This window comes from Nicotiana tabacum, chromosome 2 (genome assembly GCF_000715075.1).
Source record: "Nicotiana tabacum cultivar K326 chromosome 2, ASM71507v2, whole genome shotgun sequence".
NCBI classification, from domain to species: Eukaryota; Viridiplantae; Streptophyta; class Magnoliopsida; order Solanales; family Solanaceae; genus Nicotiana; species Nicotiana tabacum.
The window spans coordinates 19980885-20001139 of record NC_134081.1 but is presented as its reverse complement, the minus strand read 5'-3'; the positions used below and the strand labels follow the sequence as shown (position 1 = coordinate 20001139).

Here is a 20255-nt window from a genome sequence, read left to right as displayed (position 1 = left end):
GTTTCCGTCTCAGAAACTCAGAAAAGGAAGCAAAATACACGACAATAAGGTAGAAGTGTAAACAATAAATTTTAGTATTTGGTACATTATTTAAGCTGCAAATTGAAATCTAATGACGCCACAACTTAATTATTGACCTTTGGTTATGCTTTAAACAAACTCTGCCTTTTGAGAAAAGGGGATCCGAGGAAAGAGTATAAGAAAATAGAGAAAGAAGAAAAAAGAAATGTAAAACAATTTGGACTGGGTGAAATACATTGAACATGTAGTGATAAGGTCACTTTCACCCAAATATTTAATGGAAAATGGAGTTTTCTCCCTTAATTTTTTATGCCTTTTGGCGATAGCTTTTTGTCATGGTTTTTTGTTAATATTTAGCTTTCAAGAAATGTATTCCGTAGAAATCCCATAAAAAAGAATCATTCAAGTCGTCATCCATTTTAGCATTGAACTAAATTTTTATGTGAATTAGGTCGGGTCAATTGAATGGTTTGTTAAATAACCCAAAATTAAATAAAAAAAAACAATTAAAAGAAAAAGAGAGCAGCCCATTAGCTAAAGTGTATGCGCTCAAATGGTCGTAAATCATCGTTTATTTTGAAAAAGTATTTTGAAGATCAATTGCGATAAATGTTATGAAAACCTAGTGTGGATAGGGTTTTAGGTTTTGGAAATGGTTTTCAAAATAACTTTTGCAAAGTAGTATTATATCTATCTATCTATCTATACTATATTAAAAGTACGAATTGTTCGCTTTTTTTATCATTTTAAATAGAGTTCACAGTTGACAAAATAGTCATTTTATTATTTTTTTAATATTTAAGATTTAAAAATTAACTAATAATTTTTACTATCAAACATTTCCTTATTTAAATACAATTTTAAGTTTTTAAAAACATTTCCTTATTTGATTTCCTACATAAAAAGGAACCATCCAAGCATTTAAAAAAAAAAAAAAAGGTAACGTGGTGTTGACCACTTTCTTTTTTAACCACTTCTATTTCTTCTAATTTTTTAAATACGAATTATATTTGACACTTTTATATAACTTCTTAATGATCGCATTGTTTTAGAAGATGGTGATAATAACTAAATTCAGTAAGATATTGCAAGAAGATCAAAATGAGATCTCTATTCTTCTTTATATTCACTTAATGATATTAAGGATATTATAACTAATACATAGGACCTTGAATTGGATAGGAATTTTGATAATTGGTCGTTATATTTTATTGAGCGACAGAGTTTCACTGCTTAGCTATAAAATTTATCTGTCGCAAATTTTCTTTTAGTTGACATGTCTAGAATATACAGTACCTATAAAATCCTTTTCATACGAAGTTAAGACAAAAGAAGGGGATACATGATAGATCATTAAGCATTTAAAATTATTTGAATTATTTTTAAGCTTGGCTAGGTCATCCGTTATTTTCTTAACTAAATAGGATTAATATTTATCATTTTCAAAAGCTTATATTTTTTAAATTTTAGTTTATAACTCATATATACTATTTAATATTAATTATTAAATTTTTAAAAAGTTATACTAATACATATAAGGTATACGCACATCGCGTGTATCCTAAAACTAGTGAAAACTAAACATGCATACATGTCAGTTCGTAGCTGGTTTTGGAAAGGTTTTATCAATAGAAAACACAATTATTAGTACAAGCTAGAGAGTATATACTTTCCCCAGCTAATGGCAAAATATAACATGCAAACCAATTGATTTTACCAAATTCATGTAGCTTATTTGTTGCAGAAGAATGTGTGTTAACTAGCACAAAATCACACACAAAGTTAGGAGAGAAAAAATAACACAAGAATTTAACAAGGTTCGGCTAAGTCTAGTTCTTGGGGAGAAGCAAAGAAAGTTTTTCACTATAAATAAAAAGAAAAACACAGTACAATAAGTTTCCAACTACGACCCCAATTATGTATAGGTTCCAAGTAGTCTAAACTTACAATAGAAAAGTTTTTCCAATCCTACAAGGACAATAAATCTTTTTTCCCCAAATCTATTAGAACAATGGATTTTTTAAACCTATATGGACAATGAATTTCTTAAAAATACAAGAAAAAAATTCAAGACATAATTATCATTATTGTTGTTAGTGATGCATGCTATTAATCTTTTTTCTCCACTTACCCGAACGTTAAAAAAAAATAAAAAAGTCAACTAACATTTGCTCAACAATTGCCAGCCAATTTATTGGTTGGAGTTGTATTACAATGGTCGTAACAATGCCAGCCAATTTACATAAAGCTAAGAACTTGGAATCGAGATTGGAGTTGTATTACAATGGTCGTAACAATGTCAATACCTTGTACTAATTAGGTGGATAGATTTCAACGTTATTGAAGTTCCTTCTTTCATTCATTCCCTAACTGCTTACAATTATATATAAATCACGGCAGATGCAGTTCTTTGGCGACAAGTTCATTCTAATTAAAGATTTTCAATATAAAACACATGTATAGATATGTGAAAACCCGATAAAATTTTAACAAATATTAAATATGAACTCATAATTTTATAAGTATAGTAAATTTGGTGTCACGAACATTAAAAGTTAAACATATCAAATTTAAACTCTTGAATTCACCTCTAATTAAGTGGATCCATAAATTCAAGTCAATTAATGCAATCTGCAGATATCATTGTATACTACTAATTATGTACATGTCTCATATGCATTTGAAAAATTAAAATTGTGTAACCATAGAGTATAGATCCATCAACTATTGTATAGCATCGTAAAAGAAACTAAGCAAACACAAAGAAAATATAAATCACACGCTTGGAAAGATATTAAGCAAGATGAGACTCAAGAATAAAGTTTATAGAACATTAAATATTTAAAAATATAAATTTAAATCATGCGAAAAATTCAATACATTGTAGTTTGCTACTCATAATCGCTAGATTACCTTGTATCTTGCTAGTGAATATGCTGAAAATAATTTAGTTTCAATAGGAGTAATATAATAGGTTTGGGAATTAGAATTTTGGGTTTAATTAATTGTTGGCTTGTAACCGTTTTTATATTTTCAAGGCCCAAGGAAAAATTTAATGCTTTATTATTTTTAATATTAATATATAAATATATTTTTCCCACTAAATTTATTCAGTACGGTTCGGTATTTTTTCAATTTATTTTCATAAAATAAAAAATTTACCCTAATTATCAATACAGTTATAAATTTATAAAAAAATCTATGATTTTATTAAAGGAAACCTAAAAATCGATTCGGTTGGTTTATTCTGTTTTTAAATATCCATTGACACTCGTACTTCCTAGTACCGCGTTGGAGCAAAAACAAAGACTACGGAACTTGATTGCCTTAACGGAAAAAGGTTAAAATTACCCTATTATTTGGTAAATAGTTTAAACTTATCTCCCGTTCATCTTTTGATCCAAAAATATCCTCAACATGATTTGAAGTGAGTCAACACGAAAATTGTAGATATGGCCATATACATTATCAAAAGAGTGCATCTGTGCCTGTCCACAGCCCATGCTAACCCTAATAAAAGTATAAATGAGAATCTAGTTGTTTTCTAACTAGTCAACCAAATAAAAATAAAATTATTAAGTTGACATCAAACCATTATTTAAAATAAAGTATAGATATCTATTACACGTGGTGTTCAACGATAAGAGAACATACGTAGTGTACTGTTTCTCGTGGAGATCAGCTGATTAATTAATTTATCCTTTGCAATTAACAGTTAGAGACTGCGAAAAATAAATTATTTCTATGTTTTGAAGGACTAACAAATGTACATTACAGAATGGTTTCGACGGAAATTAATGTTTATAATATATACTTGGTAAGTTGACTTGATAAAATACTAGCAAGTTGTACCTACAGTATAAGTTCAACTTCTATTGAGCTTGATGTTAATTGTTATATGTTTAATTTGATTTAATTATCAATTTGGTAGTGTTCTTAGCTGGATATACTAATAAAATGCGAATCATGCAAAAAAATTACTTATGAATTCATCTGCATTAATAGTACTGCTTTCTAACTTTGAAATAAACATTTTCTACATTAATGGCTTTGACCAGCCAAACTTTAATCTAAACTATAGCTTTTCTTTTTGCTAGAATATTTGATTTGAATTAATAATTCTAACTCATTTTTATTTTTAATCTCTATGCATTAAGTAGATGAGAATTATCATCTAAAATTTTTGGTTTATAAAAAATTGATCTGTAGTATATTACTAGTTGCAATAATAATTCAAAGTCATTTCAACAAAATTAAATTAGCATTAAATAGCACAAAAGGATATGACAAGGCTAGGAAATAGAGTTTTGACATATTAACCGGTACTAAATAAGTCAGAAATTATTAATAACAAGATTATAATTCCGGGATAATCTTGTCTTCGAACCAAACGACCCCTAAGGGCACTCAGGAGTCAAATATATATAGCCGAACATTGTCGTAGGAAGGTTGAATTTCTTCTCTTTTAATCATAATGTTGAGTTCGAGTTTTGAAGTAAGACGAAATTTTAAATAAAAAGATCTTTATTATGATTTTATCTAACATTAATCAAAACATAAATAACACAATCAAAAGGGATGTGTGACATGAAGAGGATAGAATTCTAACTTTTGAGATCGTTGGGAATGTTTTTTGTTCATTATAGTAATATAAGGATACAATTTAACTTTGAATATAGTTGAAGAAATATTTTTGGCGAAAAACTCATAAAAGCACATCAAACAAAGACGGTAAAGTACAATAAAAGGAAGAAAAAAAATGAAAAAGAACAAATACGGCTCCACCTATGTATTTTATTTTATATTAACACCTTCTTTCTTATATTGTTAAAAAAAAATATATTTTATATATAAAAATATTTTAACTTTAAGCTTCCATTTTATACTTGATGACATATTTTTATAATTATATAAATACACGACATATTTAAGACCACAACTTTTAAAAGATATTTTTTTTCCTCAATTTTTTTTACTTAATCAAACATATTAAGGTGTATAGTCATTTCATATAATCTCCGTATCAGTTTACGTGATATAATTTGATTTAGTACGAAATTTGAGAAAGTGAAAATAACTTTTGAAAACTGTAATCTTGAATTTGGTATAATATTTGTACGACTGTAAAAATATATAATATATAATTTTTAAAAGAGGCTTAAAGTTAAATTAGTACTAGTTTGGATAAATCTTTTTCACCCACTAGTGGGGGTGGGGCTCTTAGCGCCTTTATTTATACACCAAATACTACCCTCGCTCTGAATTCTCAAAAGTCATTTCACGCTTTCCCCAAAGCCATCATCTCTCTCTCTCTCTCTGCTCGTTGTTCTTCGGGTGCAACACAACAGTGTGATTATTACTGCCGGAAAATGAGCTCCGTATCATTCTTCGTCTCTTGAAACTTCGATTCATTTCATTCATTACTTTCTTAATTGCGGAAGGAGTTCAATTCGAAGTGTTGCAGTTATGGACGCTAAACAATTCGAAGTTTACAAAAGTTCTTTCCTTTGAAGCTAACTAAGCTGCTCTTTTTCATCATAACAATTTGTGAGTTTTCACTTACCTTATATTCCTCTCCCTTTTTGTAATTATCGATTTTTTTTCATAGATAAGTATTTACACAATCAGATCACTACTTATTGTATAATTACAAGTTAATCTTCTGATAAACATTAAGTGATAATATGATAAAAAGTAATAATAGGTTAAAATTCACTGATAGCGTTAAAAAAAACTTTAAACTATAAGTGTATATAATTTAAATCCTTTGTTTAAATTTTTTGTATCGATTTTGTTAGACTAGAAGTTTTCATTCGTGTGCCGCAATTGTATACTATCGTTTTGATTGAAACGAAATAGGCATTTGCACAATATTTTGAGTTGAAGCTGACAAAAATAAGTAATTGTTGTTGAGCTTGAAAAATAAGCGGGGATGAAGTTGTGTTTGGACTTGAAGTTCAAAAACGTTATAAGAAAGTTGAAAATTTAAGTGTAGATACCAGTATTTTCACTTAAAATACATCTTAATATCATTATTTTAATGAGTTTAAGTTCTATGCACTGTCAGTGTAAAAGAAAATAATAAAATCAGGTCATTTATTAGGTAATTACAGCTAAATCTCTTGATAAGGTGTAATTCATAATCTGGTAAAAATTGTAACTAACGTGCTGTCACAGGTTAAGTTCACTGAATGTTTTTTACACTGTGTATAGCGTATATAACTTAATCCTATTTTAATATTTTCACATGAAATTCAAATAGTGAAGTATTTGCAAATAATGATTTGTGTTCGATTATTGCACCAAATATTAAAGAGTCTGCTGTCAATCTCTTTAACAGCTTAAATTTTACAAGCTAGTCTGAATTAAATTTTAGAACAATTGGTATATATCCATTAAGGTGCAACGATTTAGTGCAAAATGAGAGAAAGATAGAACTTTAGAAATGCTTTCATGTTTTTTACTTGGTCTAAGTAGGATACAAATTCCAAGAAATTTAAAAAAAAGTATTTTCTTTTGACAAAATTGAGTAAACTTTTTGCTTTGGTTTTTAGCGGTAGATTGTGATTTTCCTTTGTATCGATCATTGTAAGTCAATTCTTGTTTTTGATTTAGTCCAAAATAAAGTATGTGCAACAAGCTAAATGCCTTTCTGATATTTTTTTTTTTTTTTTTTTGATGTAAAATTGGGATGTAAATAATGTACATTTGTACATGAGTTTTTGTATTTTATTACCTCCTTAAGTTTTGTACAACTTCTGGATGCTTTGTTAATAAATTATCATTGTTTCATCCAACAAAAAAGGTGCAGAATTGTTGCAAACCTTCACTTCGAAACTTGATATCTTCAATTAAACTGGAATCTACTTTTTCTGAACAAATGTATTAAATCTCTTTAACCTCCGGCCTTAATTCTTTTACAATCCAAAATAATTTGTCTGTTCTCTATAAATCAACGGGAAGTCGGGAATAAACTAGTAGATTGAAATATTGACTGTATCATAGTTGTTGACCAGAAATAGTTCTGAAGAAAGATATGTCTTAGTTGATATAATCAATTATGCCTCCCTAAAGAGAAAATTGTTATTGTATATTTAATTTTTTGACTTTATGTATTTTGATTATCTGGAGGATTTGTCATAATCGTGTAAATTTTCTCTTTACAGTTTATCCTGTGCCTCTGGCTTTGAGTTTTGGCTTCTCTCTTGATTGTTTAGTGGAAGCACCAAGTTGCTCTGGATAGGATTGGAGGCTTCTTCTCTGCTTTTCTTGTCCTTTGATCAGAATTTACTGCATTATTTGCTTCTCTATCGGTGTTGAAGTGATGGACGCGTTCTCAGCCATGCTTTCTTCTTAATTTCTAGCTTGAAATCCATTTGTTATGCCCTTTGCATCAATTTGCTTTTTGATAGTTGGAGAGATCATTAAAAGAATGGATATGTTACTTTTGACTTCAACCGAGCCCCCAATGAAGCGCAGAGCTGGTTTGTTTATAGTTCAGGCTGGACGAGGATCATATCGTGGAAGTTAGTCAGCGATTTGATGGTAAATTGTGTTGCTATTATCTGAATTTTTGGAGCTTTTGATTTATTATTTAGAATAAAGAAGAATGAGAGCTGCTTCCTTGAGGCATTTGCTGCAAAGTCTCTGCTCCAAACCTCCATGGAACTACGCAGTGTTCTGGAAGCTTCAGCACGGTTATGCTACGTAAGTTCTTTCTTCGCCTATTCCAGTGTGACAGCTCAGTTTCCTATCTAGTAAAACAAGAACAGAAAAAAGAAAATAAGAGAAGTATATTTCCGAGGAAAGCCTATGTATCTCTGAATTATTTTCTGGTTGGCAAGCCTATGCTTCGCTAGCCAGCTTACTTGATTTGGATCGCATGAAATTCCAACGGAAGAAAATACAAATGCTATACACCTTTTTTATGACATCCATCTTCTTGTATATGCAACGGCTTACTCTCATTCTATTTCTTTTGCAGCCCACAGTATGGGCGTCTCTATGTATTTGTTTAATATTTGTCTTATTTGTCTTTCTACATATTGTTTTCCCTTTGTATCGTATTGTTGGAATTCCTTTTGCCCTTGTTTTTCCATGAACTGAATTAAAAATGTATTGCATTAGCAGCATTTCACTAGAGCAGCTTTTTGTTTTTTCCGAGGACTTGGTCTTAGGTGGTTTGTAATCTGTGTACAAGCTGAATGGTTGAAACTGGTCGCTCACTTACATTGGCTCGACTTATTTTGGCAGGATTTTGACATGGGAAGATGGATATCTGGACATTCCTTGTGCTAGAGAACCTTACAGAAGTCTAATAGGCAATTATTACAGCAAAACCTTGAATGAGTTATTCCCAAACTGTGGATCAAGATCACATATTGGAAATTTGGGTGAACATCCAATTGGCTTAGCCATGGCTGAGATGTCAAGTACTTATCACGTTGCAGGAAAAGGGTAGATCATTGATTTCCATCTCTTTCTGGTTTCTGTTATTTCTTGAATTTGTTATAGTAGCATAATTAGGCATTCATAAAAAATGACTTTAGCTCGCTAACATGTTCGCTAGATGTTGTGGGCTGGAGGTAAAAGATTCAGGCCATTGATATTGTCCTCCAGTTACTTCATAGTGTCACTCTAAGACTGTAAAGTTTCTCTAGGGGAGCTACTGCTCTGAAAGAGCATAATCCCATAAAGTTGTGTTGGCCATTTCATCATCATGTAAATGTGGTTTCTTTAGCTTCATTCTTTGTTTTGTTCGAACAAATGTGTAGCCAATTCCACTTCCAACTTTTCGATCTTTCCATTCATTCCTTGTCTTCCCTTCTTCCCCGATTTTTCCCATTCTACCAACGAATTCTCTATAATATTTTGTAAATTTAGATTAGCTAATTTTCCTCAGATAGCACCTGTGCCAGTGGAGATTTCTCGATTGCAAAATGTACCAAAATCTTGCTTTTCTTGGTGATGGCAAGTGAGTGTATGCCAAAGGGAGTCACAAATTGTTGAATGTATTGTACTGGTACTGTTGAATAAATTATCAAGTGGATAAACACAGAAAACTAGCTCCCTGTAAAAAATAAAAGGAAAAATAAAGTGACTGACTTAGCTTCTCCTAATAAACTGCTAATGTTTGTGATTAAGAAGACATTTGTGACTTATCGAGTGTGCATCATCTTAAAAAAGGTAACCCAATGCTTGTTGGAGGGAAAAGAGAAAGAAGGGTCTAGCCAATAACCATGATCTTTGTCAGAAGCAAATGTGCTTACCATTTATCTCTTATAGACAGATCAAGAATTTACTGGTGCTTGAAGCCTGTTTTATGGAAAGATCAGAGTGGATATAACTACGAAATAACTGTCGCACACATTTCAGATCCGATATGCCACCACATTGGATGAGTGAAATCTATACTGATCTGTGAATTTCTGCAATGATAAACCAACATTTTCTCTCTATTCTTGATGGTTGTTTAAGCTACCGCTTGCATAATTTACCTGGCTTACTCCTAGACGTATGGTCAGGTTTGGATCCCCATTGCATGGTTATCATCTTTATACTTAACCATGATCCTGATAAGCTGAGAGCTACTTTTTGTAGTCCATCTCCTTTGTTTGTATGAGACCAAGAGTCAACTATAATGTTTTTATTATATATGTCTTTTGTTGAAAATGAAACAGGGTGGTTGGTGAAGTGGCTTCTTTGTGCATCCCACACTGGATTTCTTCCGACGGTATAGCACCTGCAGAGCTCAGCTTTGGTTCTGTTGCTGAGGTATATATGACGTTTGACATTTTCGCTTCTGGACAATGTAGTTCATTGATTAACTTTTTTGTCCTTTTCTCAATTGAGAGGAGCCCATGTTACACTTAAACACACTGTTAATGAGGCCAAAATTGATGTAGCTTTATTATTAATCCCTCCCCCCCCCCCCTCCCCCCCAAAAAAAATTAGCCGGATAAAGTTTTCCGTTTTTTTTATTTTACCGGATAAAGTCTCCGTGTGACCTATAAGTCACGGGTTCGAGTAATGGAATCAGCCACTGATGGTTGCAGTAGGGTAGGCTGCCTATACCACCTTGGTGTGCGGCCCTTCCGGTAACCTGTGTGAACGCGGGATGCTTCGTGCACCGAGCTACCCTTTTTTGATCTCTTTGCATAACCTTTCTTCTTTAATGGTAGTTGTGGATAACTAATTTGGAGCTCTCCTGTTAATGTACAACAAAGTAATTTGGAACCCTTCCCTAGACCCTGCGCATAGCGGGAGCTTAGTGCACCGGGGTGCCCTTTTTTTTATGGATAACTAATTTCTCAAATCTACTTCTTGGATTGAAGCGTAGTTGATAAATTGAATGATTGAAATTTGTTGCAGTGTCCAGATGAGTGGCTGCTTCAGTTTGTTGCTGGCATTAAGGTGAATTTATTTAGCATTCTTAAATTTGAGGCGGTTTTATTCATCTTTTGTGTTTACAGTATTCCTTAAATTAATCATTAACATATCTTTCTTTTTCAGACTATATTGCTGGTACCTTGTATTCCTCACGGTGTTCTGCAACTAGGATCAATGGAAACGGTGTGTCATTTTTGATATCACAATATTTTCAATATTGCAGGCCTTCATTGGATCTGTTTCTGCCAAATGCCAATGTGAATTTTGAAGTTGTGTCTGATACTTATCTAATGGAAACTTAAGCAGCATATGTAACTTTAGCATAATATTTCATCGTGATTTCTAAGCTTTGGGGTGGCCATAGAACTACATGATGCCTCATTTACTTTTTCTTTCCCTTGCATTGTATATGTGCTTACATGTTGTGGTATCTTCTTACAGTCATTCACACGATTGACGATACTGTATTTCTTTCAAAAAATCAGGTAGCTGAAAACGTGGAGATGGTTACCAATCTTGCTGAAGAACTTGATGCCCATTTCAAATTTGTGGAGAACTTTTTACCTGGTGGAGGAAACTGTGAATTTCTTCTACAGTCTAGTCTCTCAGAGAGTTTGAATATACTATCTGAAACTACCACAAATAAGGTTAATGAAGATGATTTAGCTGCTGATATAGCAATTCTGAAAGATCACAAGTTATCAACTGCATTTCCGATGACTTCATTAATTGAGGTTCAACATCCCTTTCAATTATCTGGACAAAACATGCGAAATGTCCTTGAGAATGCCAATGAAAGCAAAATTGGTATGTTCGATGAAAACGTGCTAAATGTCCTAGAAAATGCAAGTGAAAGAAAAATTGAAATGCAACATGCAGACATGATTAATCTAGTGAAGCAACTCAATCATGAATATTCTGATGATAATAAATCAGGGATAACAGAAAACAGCTTGGATAGATCTTCTTGCCATGCAAAAGATGTAGATACCTTTTCTTACTCTAGCTGCAATGTCGTCGGTGGAGTTAATGCTTCCAGTGAGCTAGATTTTTACTTTGACGGAGACGTGCTAGATCCACAATCTCTTGGAATGGATTGCAGTGACACTATTCTCGGAAATCCAACAGAATGTGAACTATACAAAGCCCTTGGAAGTACAATTCACAACAACTTGTCTGGCTTTAGCGAGAATACTGTTAGCAAATCCATCTATACTGCTGATCCTATGTTTAATATTGAGCCATCTTTCGGGGAATCTAATGGATGGCGTCTGAAAGAAGATAATGCAGAGAATCTTCTGGAAGCTGTAGTTGCCAGTTCACTCAACAAAATGACTGGTCTGGAATCGTTAAACATGCCATTAGGAAAGCCTGTTCCTTTCTGCAAAAGGAAAAACCAATCAACAGAAAGTGCTTTGGTTGGAGATAACACAGTTACATGGAGCTCTCTTACATCGGCTTCTGCTGGGGCAGATAGATATGCTTTGACTAACTGTTCGCCTTCTGCTTCTTCATTTGATTGTGTTGTCAGTGCATTTAATGAGGGTCAGCATCAGTCGAAAGTCTTTAGCTCTCTGAGCTGTCGTAAGGAGTCAAAAATATCTAATACCAACAAGAAAAGACGACGGTCTGGTGATAGTCATAGGCCCAGACCACGAGATAGGCAGTTAATTCAGGATCGGCTTAAGGAGTTGCGACAACTTGTCCCTAATGGCGCCAAAGTAAGTGCTAATTTCACCTTAGTTCTATTAGGGTACTTTCCTTGTACCTTGGCTTAAATTAACTTTTTGTTTCCCCATTGCAGTGTAGCATTGATGGTTTACTACATAAAACCATAAAGCACATGGTGTTTCTGCTAAGTGTTACTGATCAGGCTGATAAACTAAGGTGCCAGACTCAGAAAGAGGTAAGCATTCCGTGGTTCATATAGCTACTCCCTCCGTTTCAATTTAGATGATATAGTTTGACTAAGCACGGAGTTTAAGAAAAAGAAGAAGACTTTTAAAACTTGTGGTCTTAAAAACTTAAGGGGTAAAAGCTTTGTGGGGCCATGCCATTTGGGTAGTTATAAAAGCTTCTCATTAAGGGTAAAATGAAGAGTTCAAAGTTTGAATTATTTCCAAATTTTGAAATGTGTCATTTATTTTGGAACAGACTAAAAAGGAAAGTACCTCATCTAATTTGAAACGGAGGGAGTATTTATTATGTACTTAGTTGTTTTTGTTGGGAATTGTTTCTTTTTTGAAGTTTTATTAAAAATATTATGGCAAAATCGCACCCTCTTTCTAGCGCTATTATTATGAGTAAACAACTAGAAAGCAACTACAAGAAGGAATGCAGTGCGGTTTGTCTTCAGATAAATTCATATCCATTAACAATAAGAAAAAGAAACAGGCCATGAATGCAATACCACACTCTCTTTTTCTGCGGGTCCAATATTTCGTCAGGTCTTAATTTCATTGATCCATAAATGCACGGCAGGTAGCCCCTGACAAGAGCCTCCAATCACCTAAAGTAAAAACTAGTGTTCAACGAGGCACCAGTTGGGCTCAAGAATTGGGAAGTGAGGACCAGATTTGCCCTATAATGGTCAAAGATTTGGAGTACCCTGGACACATGCTTATAGAGGTATATCATATGGCTTCTTCACTAGTCCTAGTTTCTTTTTACTTTTCGGTGTTCTAAAAGAATCTTCTGATCTGGGACCATAACACGAATCTGAGAGATCAGTATTCTTGACATCCATATTATGAAATTTGACATAAGTTTCAAACAGATGATGTGTGACGACCATGGACGCTTCTTAGAAATCGCTGATGTTATTCACCGTTTGGAGCTGACGATTCTGAAGGGTGTGATGGAAAAGCGTCCAGAGAGCACCTGGGCTCAATTCATCGTTGAGGTAATCCGTCTGTTCATAGATTTTACCTTTCACAACTTCTTAACGCCATTTTCGGAATGGATAAGCAACACTCATTTACTCCATTGTAGTTAATTTTCGAACTTGATTAACAAGATCAGGGAAATGGCAGTATACATGTACCGAAATATTTTTTTATACTTGCTTACAGGTCTCAGGAAGCTGCCATAGACTGGATATCTTCTGGCCGCTGATGCAGCTCTTACAGCAGGTTCCAAGTTCTATTTCGCGCAACATGTAGTTGGTTTATTAAATCACAAAGAGATGTGATGATTGGAGCTATTGAACCTCGTCTATTGTTGATATACCGCTATGAACATGTGATAGATATGCCGTATGCGACATGTGATTTTCGTATCAAGGTTGAGGCCTTGAATTCTATTATTTGTAACTACCAAATTGCATCTGTTAGTTTACCATGAACGTGTGATATTATTATGTAACTATGTGAATTTATGAAGGTTGAACCTCCTGGTTTTAACGAGGCTAGTATTATACTCTCTCCGTCTCCAATTTCTTTAGCACTCCGTTAACTTTTGTCCATCCAAAAATACTAATTTCTCAGTTTAGTTTATATTGACCTATTTTCTTTTAATTATTTTTCAAAAAGAATAAACCTTTATTAAATTTAAAAAGAAATAAAATTTTCATTTTATCCTTAGTGACAAGTTTTTATGATTACACAAATGTTATGTATGTTTAAAACCAAAAGTCTCGTAACACTTAGCTGAGTCTTGTGTTTTTTTTATAAACAATTGCTACCCTCTAGAGAGCACCCCTTCTCCCGAAGTTACAGAATTATTTTGCTCTCAAACGCCCTAATATACTCGACTTGTTCATCTATGTCGGTTTGGGGTATGATCAATTCACCAAAAGTATCATCCTCCCAATTCATAGTTTTTCCTGGAACTTCATCACACAAATCTTATGGCATATTTTTAAGGCCCAAAGTCTTCAAAGTTTTCTTTTCTTTTCTTTCATAGATAATCAAACTGGTTTACATAAACTGAAACAGGATAGTACCACATTTCTATGATTAAAAATAAATTAATTTTTGTTTCCATTTTTTACCATTAATTTAACATTGTAATATGCAGTATGTAAAGACATTTTATGCATATTCATCTTATGTGTTGAAATTCCTTCTTCCTTGGACTCTGTATCCAATCAAACAAGACCAAACAAATTAGAAGATATACTTTTAATAAATATGTGCCACTTCAAACATATGTTAAACAAGTTGTTTAGTTAATTTTTTTAAAGAGATGTTTAAGAATCTGTTAGTTGTTTGGAGGTAGTGGCAGGAGGAGCTGAGGAGCCGGCAGCGGCAAAGGAAGCGACATGTAATGGACTTCAAGGAATTGAATAAAATTCATCCAGCAACTTAACTATATTTCAGCTACTCCGAAACAGAAATTACAATCAGAAGTTCAATAAATTCCAAAACAACACCTTAACTACTAAAGTTTATCTACTGAATTCAACAATTCAAAAATGTAATTAAAAACAACAAAATGTCTACTAATCCAGCCAGACGGATTCAACATTAGCTCCGTGACCCAGTCGAATACTTCCAGAGAACATACATGAAGTAGTCTGATGACCCAATATGTCATCTTTAATTTTAAATATTATTTTTGTGTTCTAAAATCTCAAAAAGTACTATTTAATATTTTTCGACTTGCGTGCGCAGTCAGTATAATTTTTCGAAAAGTTTTTATGTGAAAAATGGATTAAAATGTGAAATAGAGCTTTAAAACTCAACTGAGTTGACTTTGGTCAATATTTTGAGCAAACGAACTCGGATAAGTGTTTTGACAGTCCCGACATGCCCGTATCGTGATTTGGAACTTGGGCATATGTCCGGAATTGGATTCGGAAGTCCCTAGCTCAAATTATCGCTATTTAACGGAAACTAGAAATCTAAAGGCTAAAGATTTTCAAAGTTTGACTGTGCAGTTGACTTTATTGATATCGGACTCAGATTGAGATTCCAAAAATTTGAATAGCTCTGTTAGGTCATTCATGACTTGTATGCCAAATTTGAAGTCATTCCGGATTCATTTAATATGTTTCGGCACGATTTTTGTAAATTGAAAAGTTTGAAATTCATAAGTCCGAATCGAGGTGTAAATTATAATTTCGACGTTGTTAGACGTGATTTGAGACCCCAAGTAAGTCCGTATTATATTTCGGGACTTGTTGGTATATTCGGATGGGGTCCCGAGTACCCCGAGTGTGATTCGGATCGAAATGGAAATAAAAATTGGACTTAAGCAAAATCTGGAATTTTGCTGCTTCTCATGCCTTCGCTTTTGCGAAGCCTTGGCCGCAGAAGCGGCTTGGGCAAGCTGGGCAAAAAGCCGCAGGTGCAGAACCTTGAACACACCCGCGCGTCCGCAGAAGCGGAAGGCAGCGCAAATGCGCATTTGGCTCCGCAGAAGCGAGATCGCAGGCACGGTCAAGTTCACCGTAGGAGCGAAAATCCCTCGCAGTGTATCAATCAAAGAGTCACGAGATTTTTTCTTATTTTTAGATATTTCAAGCACGGATTTGAGCAATTTCAAAGGGGTTTTCAAGATTTCGACTTGGGTAAGTATTCTATATCCGAAAGTGATTATATTTCATAAATCCATGTCAATATTCCTCATTTATTTCGGATTTAGATGGAAGAAATTTGAATTTTTGAAAACTTTTCAAAAACGAAAATTTAGGATTTGAAAGCCAATCTGATGTCGGAATTCGATAATTTTTGTATGGTTGAACTCGTATCGGAATAAGTGTTCGGATTTCGTGAGTTTTTTCTGGATTCGAGACGTGGGCCCTACTGTCGATTTTAAAAATAAATTTCGGATTTTAATCTAGAAAATTAGTAATTTCATATGGATTTTAATGTGAAAAATTTGTGGTTAGATTTGAAGCTTTCGGATACGAATTCGCGAGGAAAAGGTTTATTGGAATCTTGAATTTGGTTGCGAAGCGAGGTAAGTGTCGTGGTTAACCTTGACTTGAGGGAATAGAACCCTTGAATTATTGTTTATGTGAAATTCATGTGAACGACGAATAGGCGAGTTGACGAGTGTCTATACGTCGTCAAATTAATTATTTGCATAATTATTTGAAAATCATAAATTATTTTAAATTATGAATTAATTATTATATTAATTATTTCTCTCATATTCCATGCTCAATATTATGCCTTGAATCCATGCTATAATTGCTACATGCTTATTTGATTTATGTGACTTAATTGCTACTTGACATTTAACATGCTAATTATTAAATTGCCTACTTCCTTCTTAATTTCCACAATTAATTGCTACTTGTCATCACTTATTTCTGAATAAATCATAATTATTGTATGCTTGTTATCTTATAATTTCATATTAATTGTTGCATTTATTGGAGTAATTTCTTTTATAAGAATTGGTAAATTATATTATTTGAGGAGCGGGTTGCACGCCGCAACAGAAATGAAAGTGAATATATTGGAGGAGCGGGTTGCACGCCGCAACAGAATTGATTGAAATGAATATATTGGAGGAGCGGGTTGCACGCCGCAACCGAATTGATTGAAAAGATATATTGAGGATCGGGTTGCACGCCGCAACGAGATTAAATGAAATTAATACATTGTGGGATTGGGTTGCACGCTGCAACGGAATTGAATATGAATATATCGTGGGATCGGGTTGCACGCCGCACCGGAAACTGATTGAAATAATAATTGGTTATGACTGTCGAGTTGGCTTCAACTGTTGAATTGAGTTACCTGTTTTATTTTTATTATTGTTATTATTATTATTATTGCGTATAGGTTAATGTAAGTGACCTGCCTTAGCCTCGTCACTACTTCATTAAAGTTAGGCTCGGCACTTACTGCGCACATGGGGTCGGTTGTACTCATACTACACTTTACACTTCTTGGGGATTTGCTTGGATTCATCTATCCACAAGACACTTGTGGTATAGCTGCACGGCGTTCTTGAGGTATAATTGCATGGCGTTCTCAGTTCTGAAGTCTCCTTCCACTTTATCGTAGCTGTGTATTTCTTTCAGACAGTTTCATTTTTATTCAAACCTTTATTTGTATTATTCTAGTAGCTCGTACACTTGTGACACCAGTTCTGGGATGGTAATTAGACATCACTATTTTTATGGATTATTCACTTTATTTCAGACTTTATTTCCGTATTTGTTTCTTTGTTATTAATTAATTTAAAATTATTTAAGAATGGCTAATATTATTCTAACGTTAGTTTGCCTAGCAAGTGAAATGTTATGCGCCATCACGATCCCGAAGGTGAGAATTTTGGGTCGTGACAAGTGGAGATCAATTCGCAGCTCTCAATGAAAGTAGTAAGAAGAATGGTGGACACTGAAAACTACAAATTCACTATGGAAATAATTCATGCAAGGAATTCATTTTTAAAATAATCATCCATCTATCGCTCAATGGACTTCTGGCCAATCTCGAAACTCTATGCAGTATTAAAGAGGAGGTGGATAACAACATATTATGGAGCATTGATGCATGAGATGTGTCCTTTTGGTATGACAAATGGTCCAACTTAGGTTCTCTCTATCTACTCATTCAAAATAGGAATACACAGAACCAAATCAGAGTAAATGAAGTCCTTATCAATGGGACTTGGGACTGGAGCAGACTTCAAGAGCAGCCAGATGAGGAAACTTAAAGGAGGATCAAGGATCTAAACATCAAGTTATGCAGGAATAAGATGGACAAAGCCATATGGATGCCAAGAAATACATGACAGTTCACAGTTAGCTCTGCCTGGGATACCTTTAGATAGAGAAAGGAATTGAACAGATATATCAGTGGTGTATGGCACAATGAAGTTCCTTTCAAGATCTCTTTCCTCACATAGAGAGCTATCCAAGATAAATTGTCTACAGAGGATAGAGTTTCATGATTTGGGATTGATACTGACCCTATATACCACTGTTGCAACAATAACAATCAAAATCCTATTATTGAGAATATTGATCATCTCTTCTGCCTAGGAGAACATGCTAAGAAGACATGGAGATTCTTTACTGGTCTTCTGGGAATAGACTATAACAACATGAACCTCAAAATGCTCTTTCTCAAATGGTGGAACTTCAAGGCTCATAATTGCATTGCTAAACTCATTACCAAAACTCTTCCTCTTATTATTTGTTGGGAGTTATGGAAGTCAAGATGCAGCAAAAATTTTGAGAACATTAGACCCTCCTTTTACAAAAACAATACTAATATTTTATTTACTCTTGTGTAGATACTAAATAACAATTTTGGTAGAGCAAGACTAGGAGAAGATTGACAAATAATATGTGTGGCGTGTGAAGCAGTGATAAAGTAGAGGATATCCAAAATAGTCAAGTGGAACATACACCCCTACAAGTTGTTAAGCTTAACAGTGATGGGAGTGGTATTCAAGGCATGTGTGGCGGAGGAGGCCTAGTCATAAATAACAAGGGAATAGTTATTTTTGCCTACTTTATTCCTCTGGGACTAGGGACTAGCAACTTAGAAGAAGCGTCATCAATGCTCTTTGGAATCAAATGGTGTGCTGCAAATGGATATAGGCTAGCCTTGGGAGAAACTGACTCAATGCTCATCACTAGATGCATTAGAAGAGAGTGGAAAGTCCCCTGGAAGATTCAGAACATCATTACTGAGATCCAGGATTTAGTTGAAGAGCATGGATTTATTATCAGCTATTGTTTCAGAGAAGCGAACACACCTGCTGATAAACTAGAAAGTCTCATCCATAGTAATGATATGATCCATGTCTTCAACTCTTTTGCTGAACTTCCTAATCAAGTCAAAGGGCTCGTCAACATGGATAGATGGAATCTACGATCATTTAGGATCAAAAGAGCCAAACCAGGGCATGCCATATATGACCCATCATAGATTTTATAAAATCATGTACAATTTTGGTTAGGACTAATAACATATCTCAACGATCATGTACAAAGTTTGGGATACCAAACTCAATATGTAACTTTTTGCACATAAATGATTAATAGAGACAATATTTTAACCAAAATAAAGTAGTAAGAATAACTAAATAGTGTCTTCAATTAGGGAAGAAACGGAGAAAGTATATGAGAAGGAAAGGAGAAAAAAGATTCAGATTGAGATATATAGAGAGAAATAGTGGAGAGCACAGGAGAGGAGTCAACATACCATTTTCCCTGCTATTTCACTCAATCAGATTTTAGTTATGTAATCCTTCTTCGAGTGAACCTAAGCCATCCGATAGAATTAATCAGGACCTTCTACGTCATCCAACTACCATTTGAATAATTTCTATTTTCTGTTAATCGTTTCATTTAATTATTAGCTAAACGATGCTGTTAAAATCCACCATTGTTGTGTGGATATAAAGGTCAGTTGAGATATCGAAGATGAAGTCTAGAGAGAGATGACAACGACAATAACAATAACAAAAAAAATATAGTAAAATCCCACACGTGAGGTCTGGGGAGGATAATGTGTACGCAGACCTTACTCCTACCTTATGAAAGAAAGTCTAGAGAAAGAATTTTTCGGAAATTGTACTGAGCTGTGAAATTGAGAAATGAACTACAAATACTGATCCTTAGTACTGTACACGTGTGTGTGTGTATATACACTACAGGTGTGTATATATATAGCTAATCAACTAAGTTTTAATTATATCTAACCTTCTAACCGACTTTGTTAAACTATAATAACAGATACTAACTGATAACTAACTCTAGGCCACTAACAGACTGTCACTCAACCTCTCCCTTCACACATCAACTTCTTACATCACCTAACTGTCAACTTAACATTTCAACACCCCCCCCTCTCCTCAAGCTAGGTGGTGAGAAAATATTCAGCAATCCTAGCTTGGATAATATATGATAATGTTGTAAACTACCAAACCCC

The 20255-nt window shown here is 33.8% G+C and overlaps 1 protein-coding gene across 1 annotated transcript; it reads left to right on the top strand.

The window, feature by feature from the left end:
- Positions 1 to 5280: 5280 nt before the first annotated feature.
- On the top strand, positions 5281 to 13830 carry LOC107790762 (transcription factor LHW-like). Its single transcript, XM_016612724.2, has 11 exons — positions 5281 to 5568; positions 7188 to 7728; positions 8275 to 8478; positions 9702 to 9795; positions 10393 to 10434; positions 10534 to 10593; positions 10896 to 12131; positions 12215 to 12316; positions 12892 to 13038; positions 13187 to 13312; positions 13482 to 13830. The coding sequence occupies exons 2-11, from the start codon at positions 7631 to 7633 to the stop codon at positions 13569 to 13571; spliced, it is 2199 nt and encodes a 732-aa protein (XP_016468210.2). The 5' UTR covers positions 5281 to 5568; positions 7188 to 7630; the 3' UTR covers positions 13572 to 13830.
- Positions 13831 to 20255: the final 6425 nt, after the last annotated feature.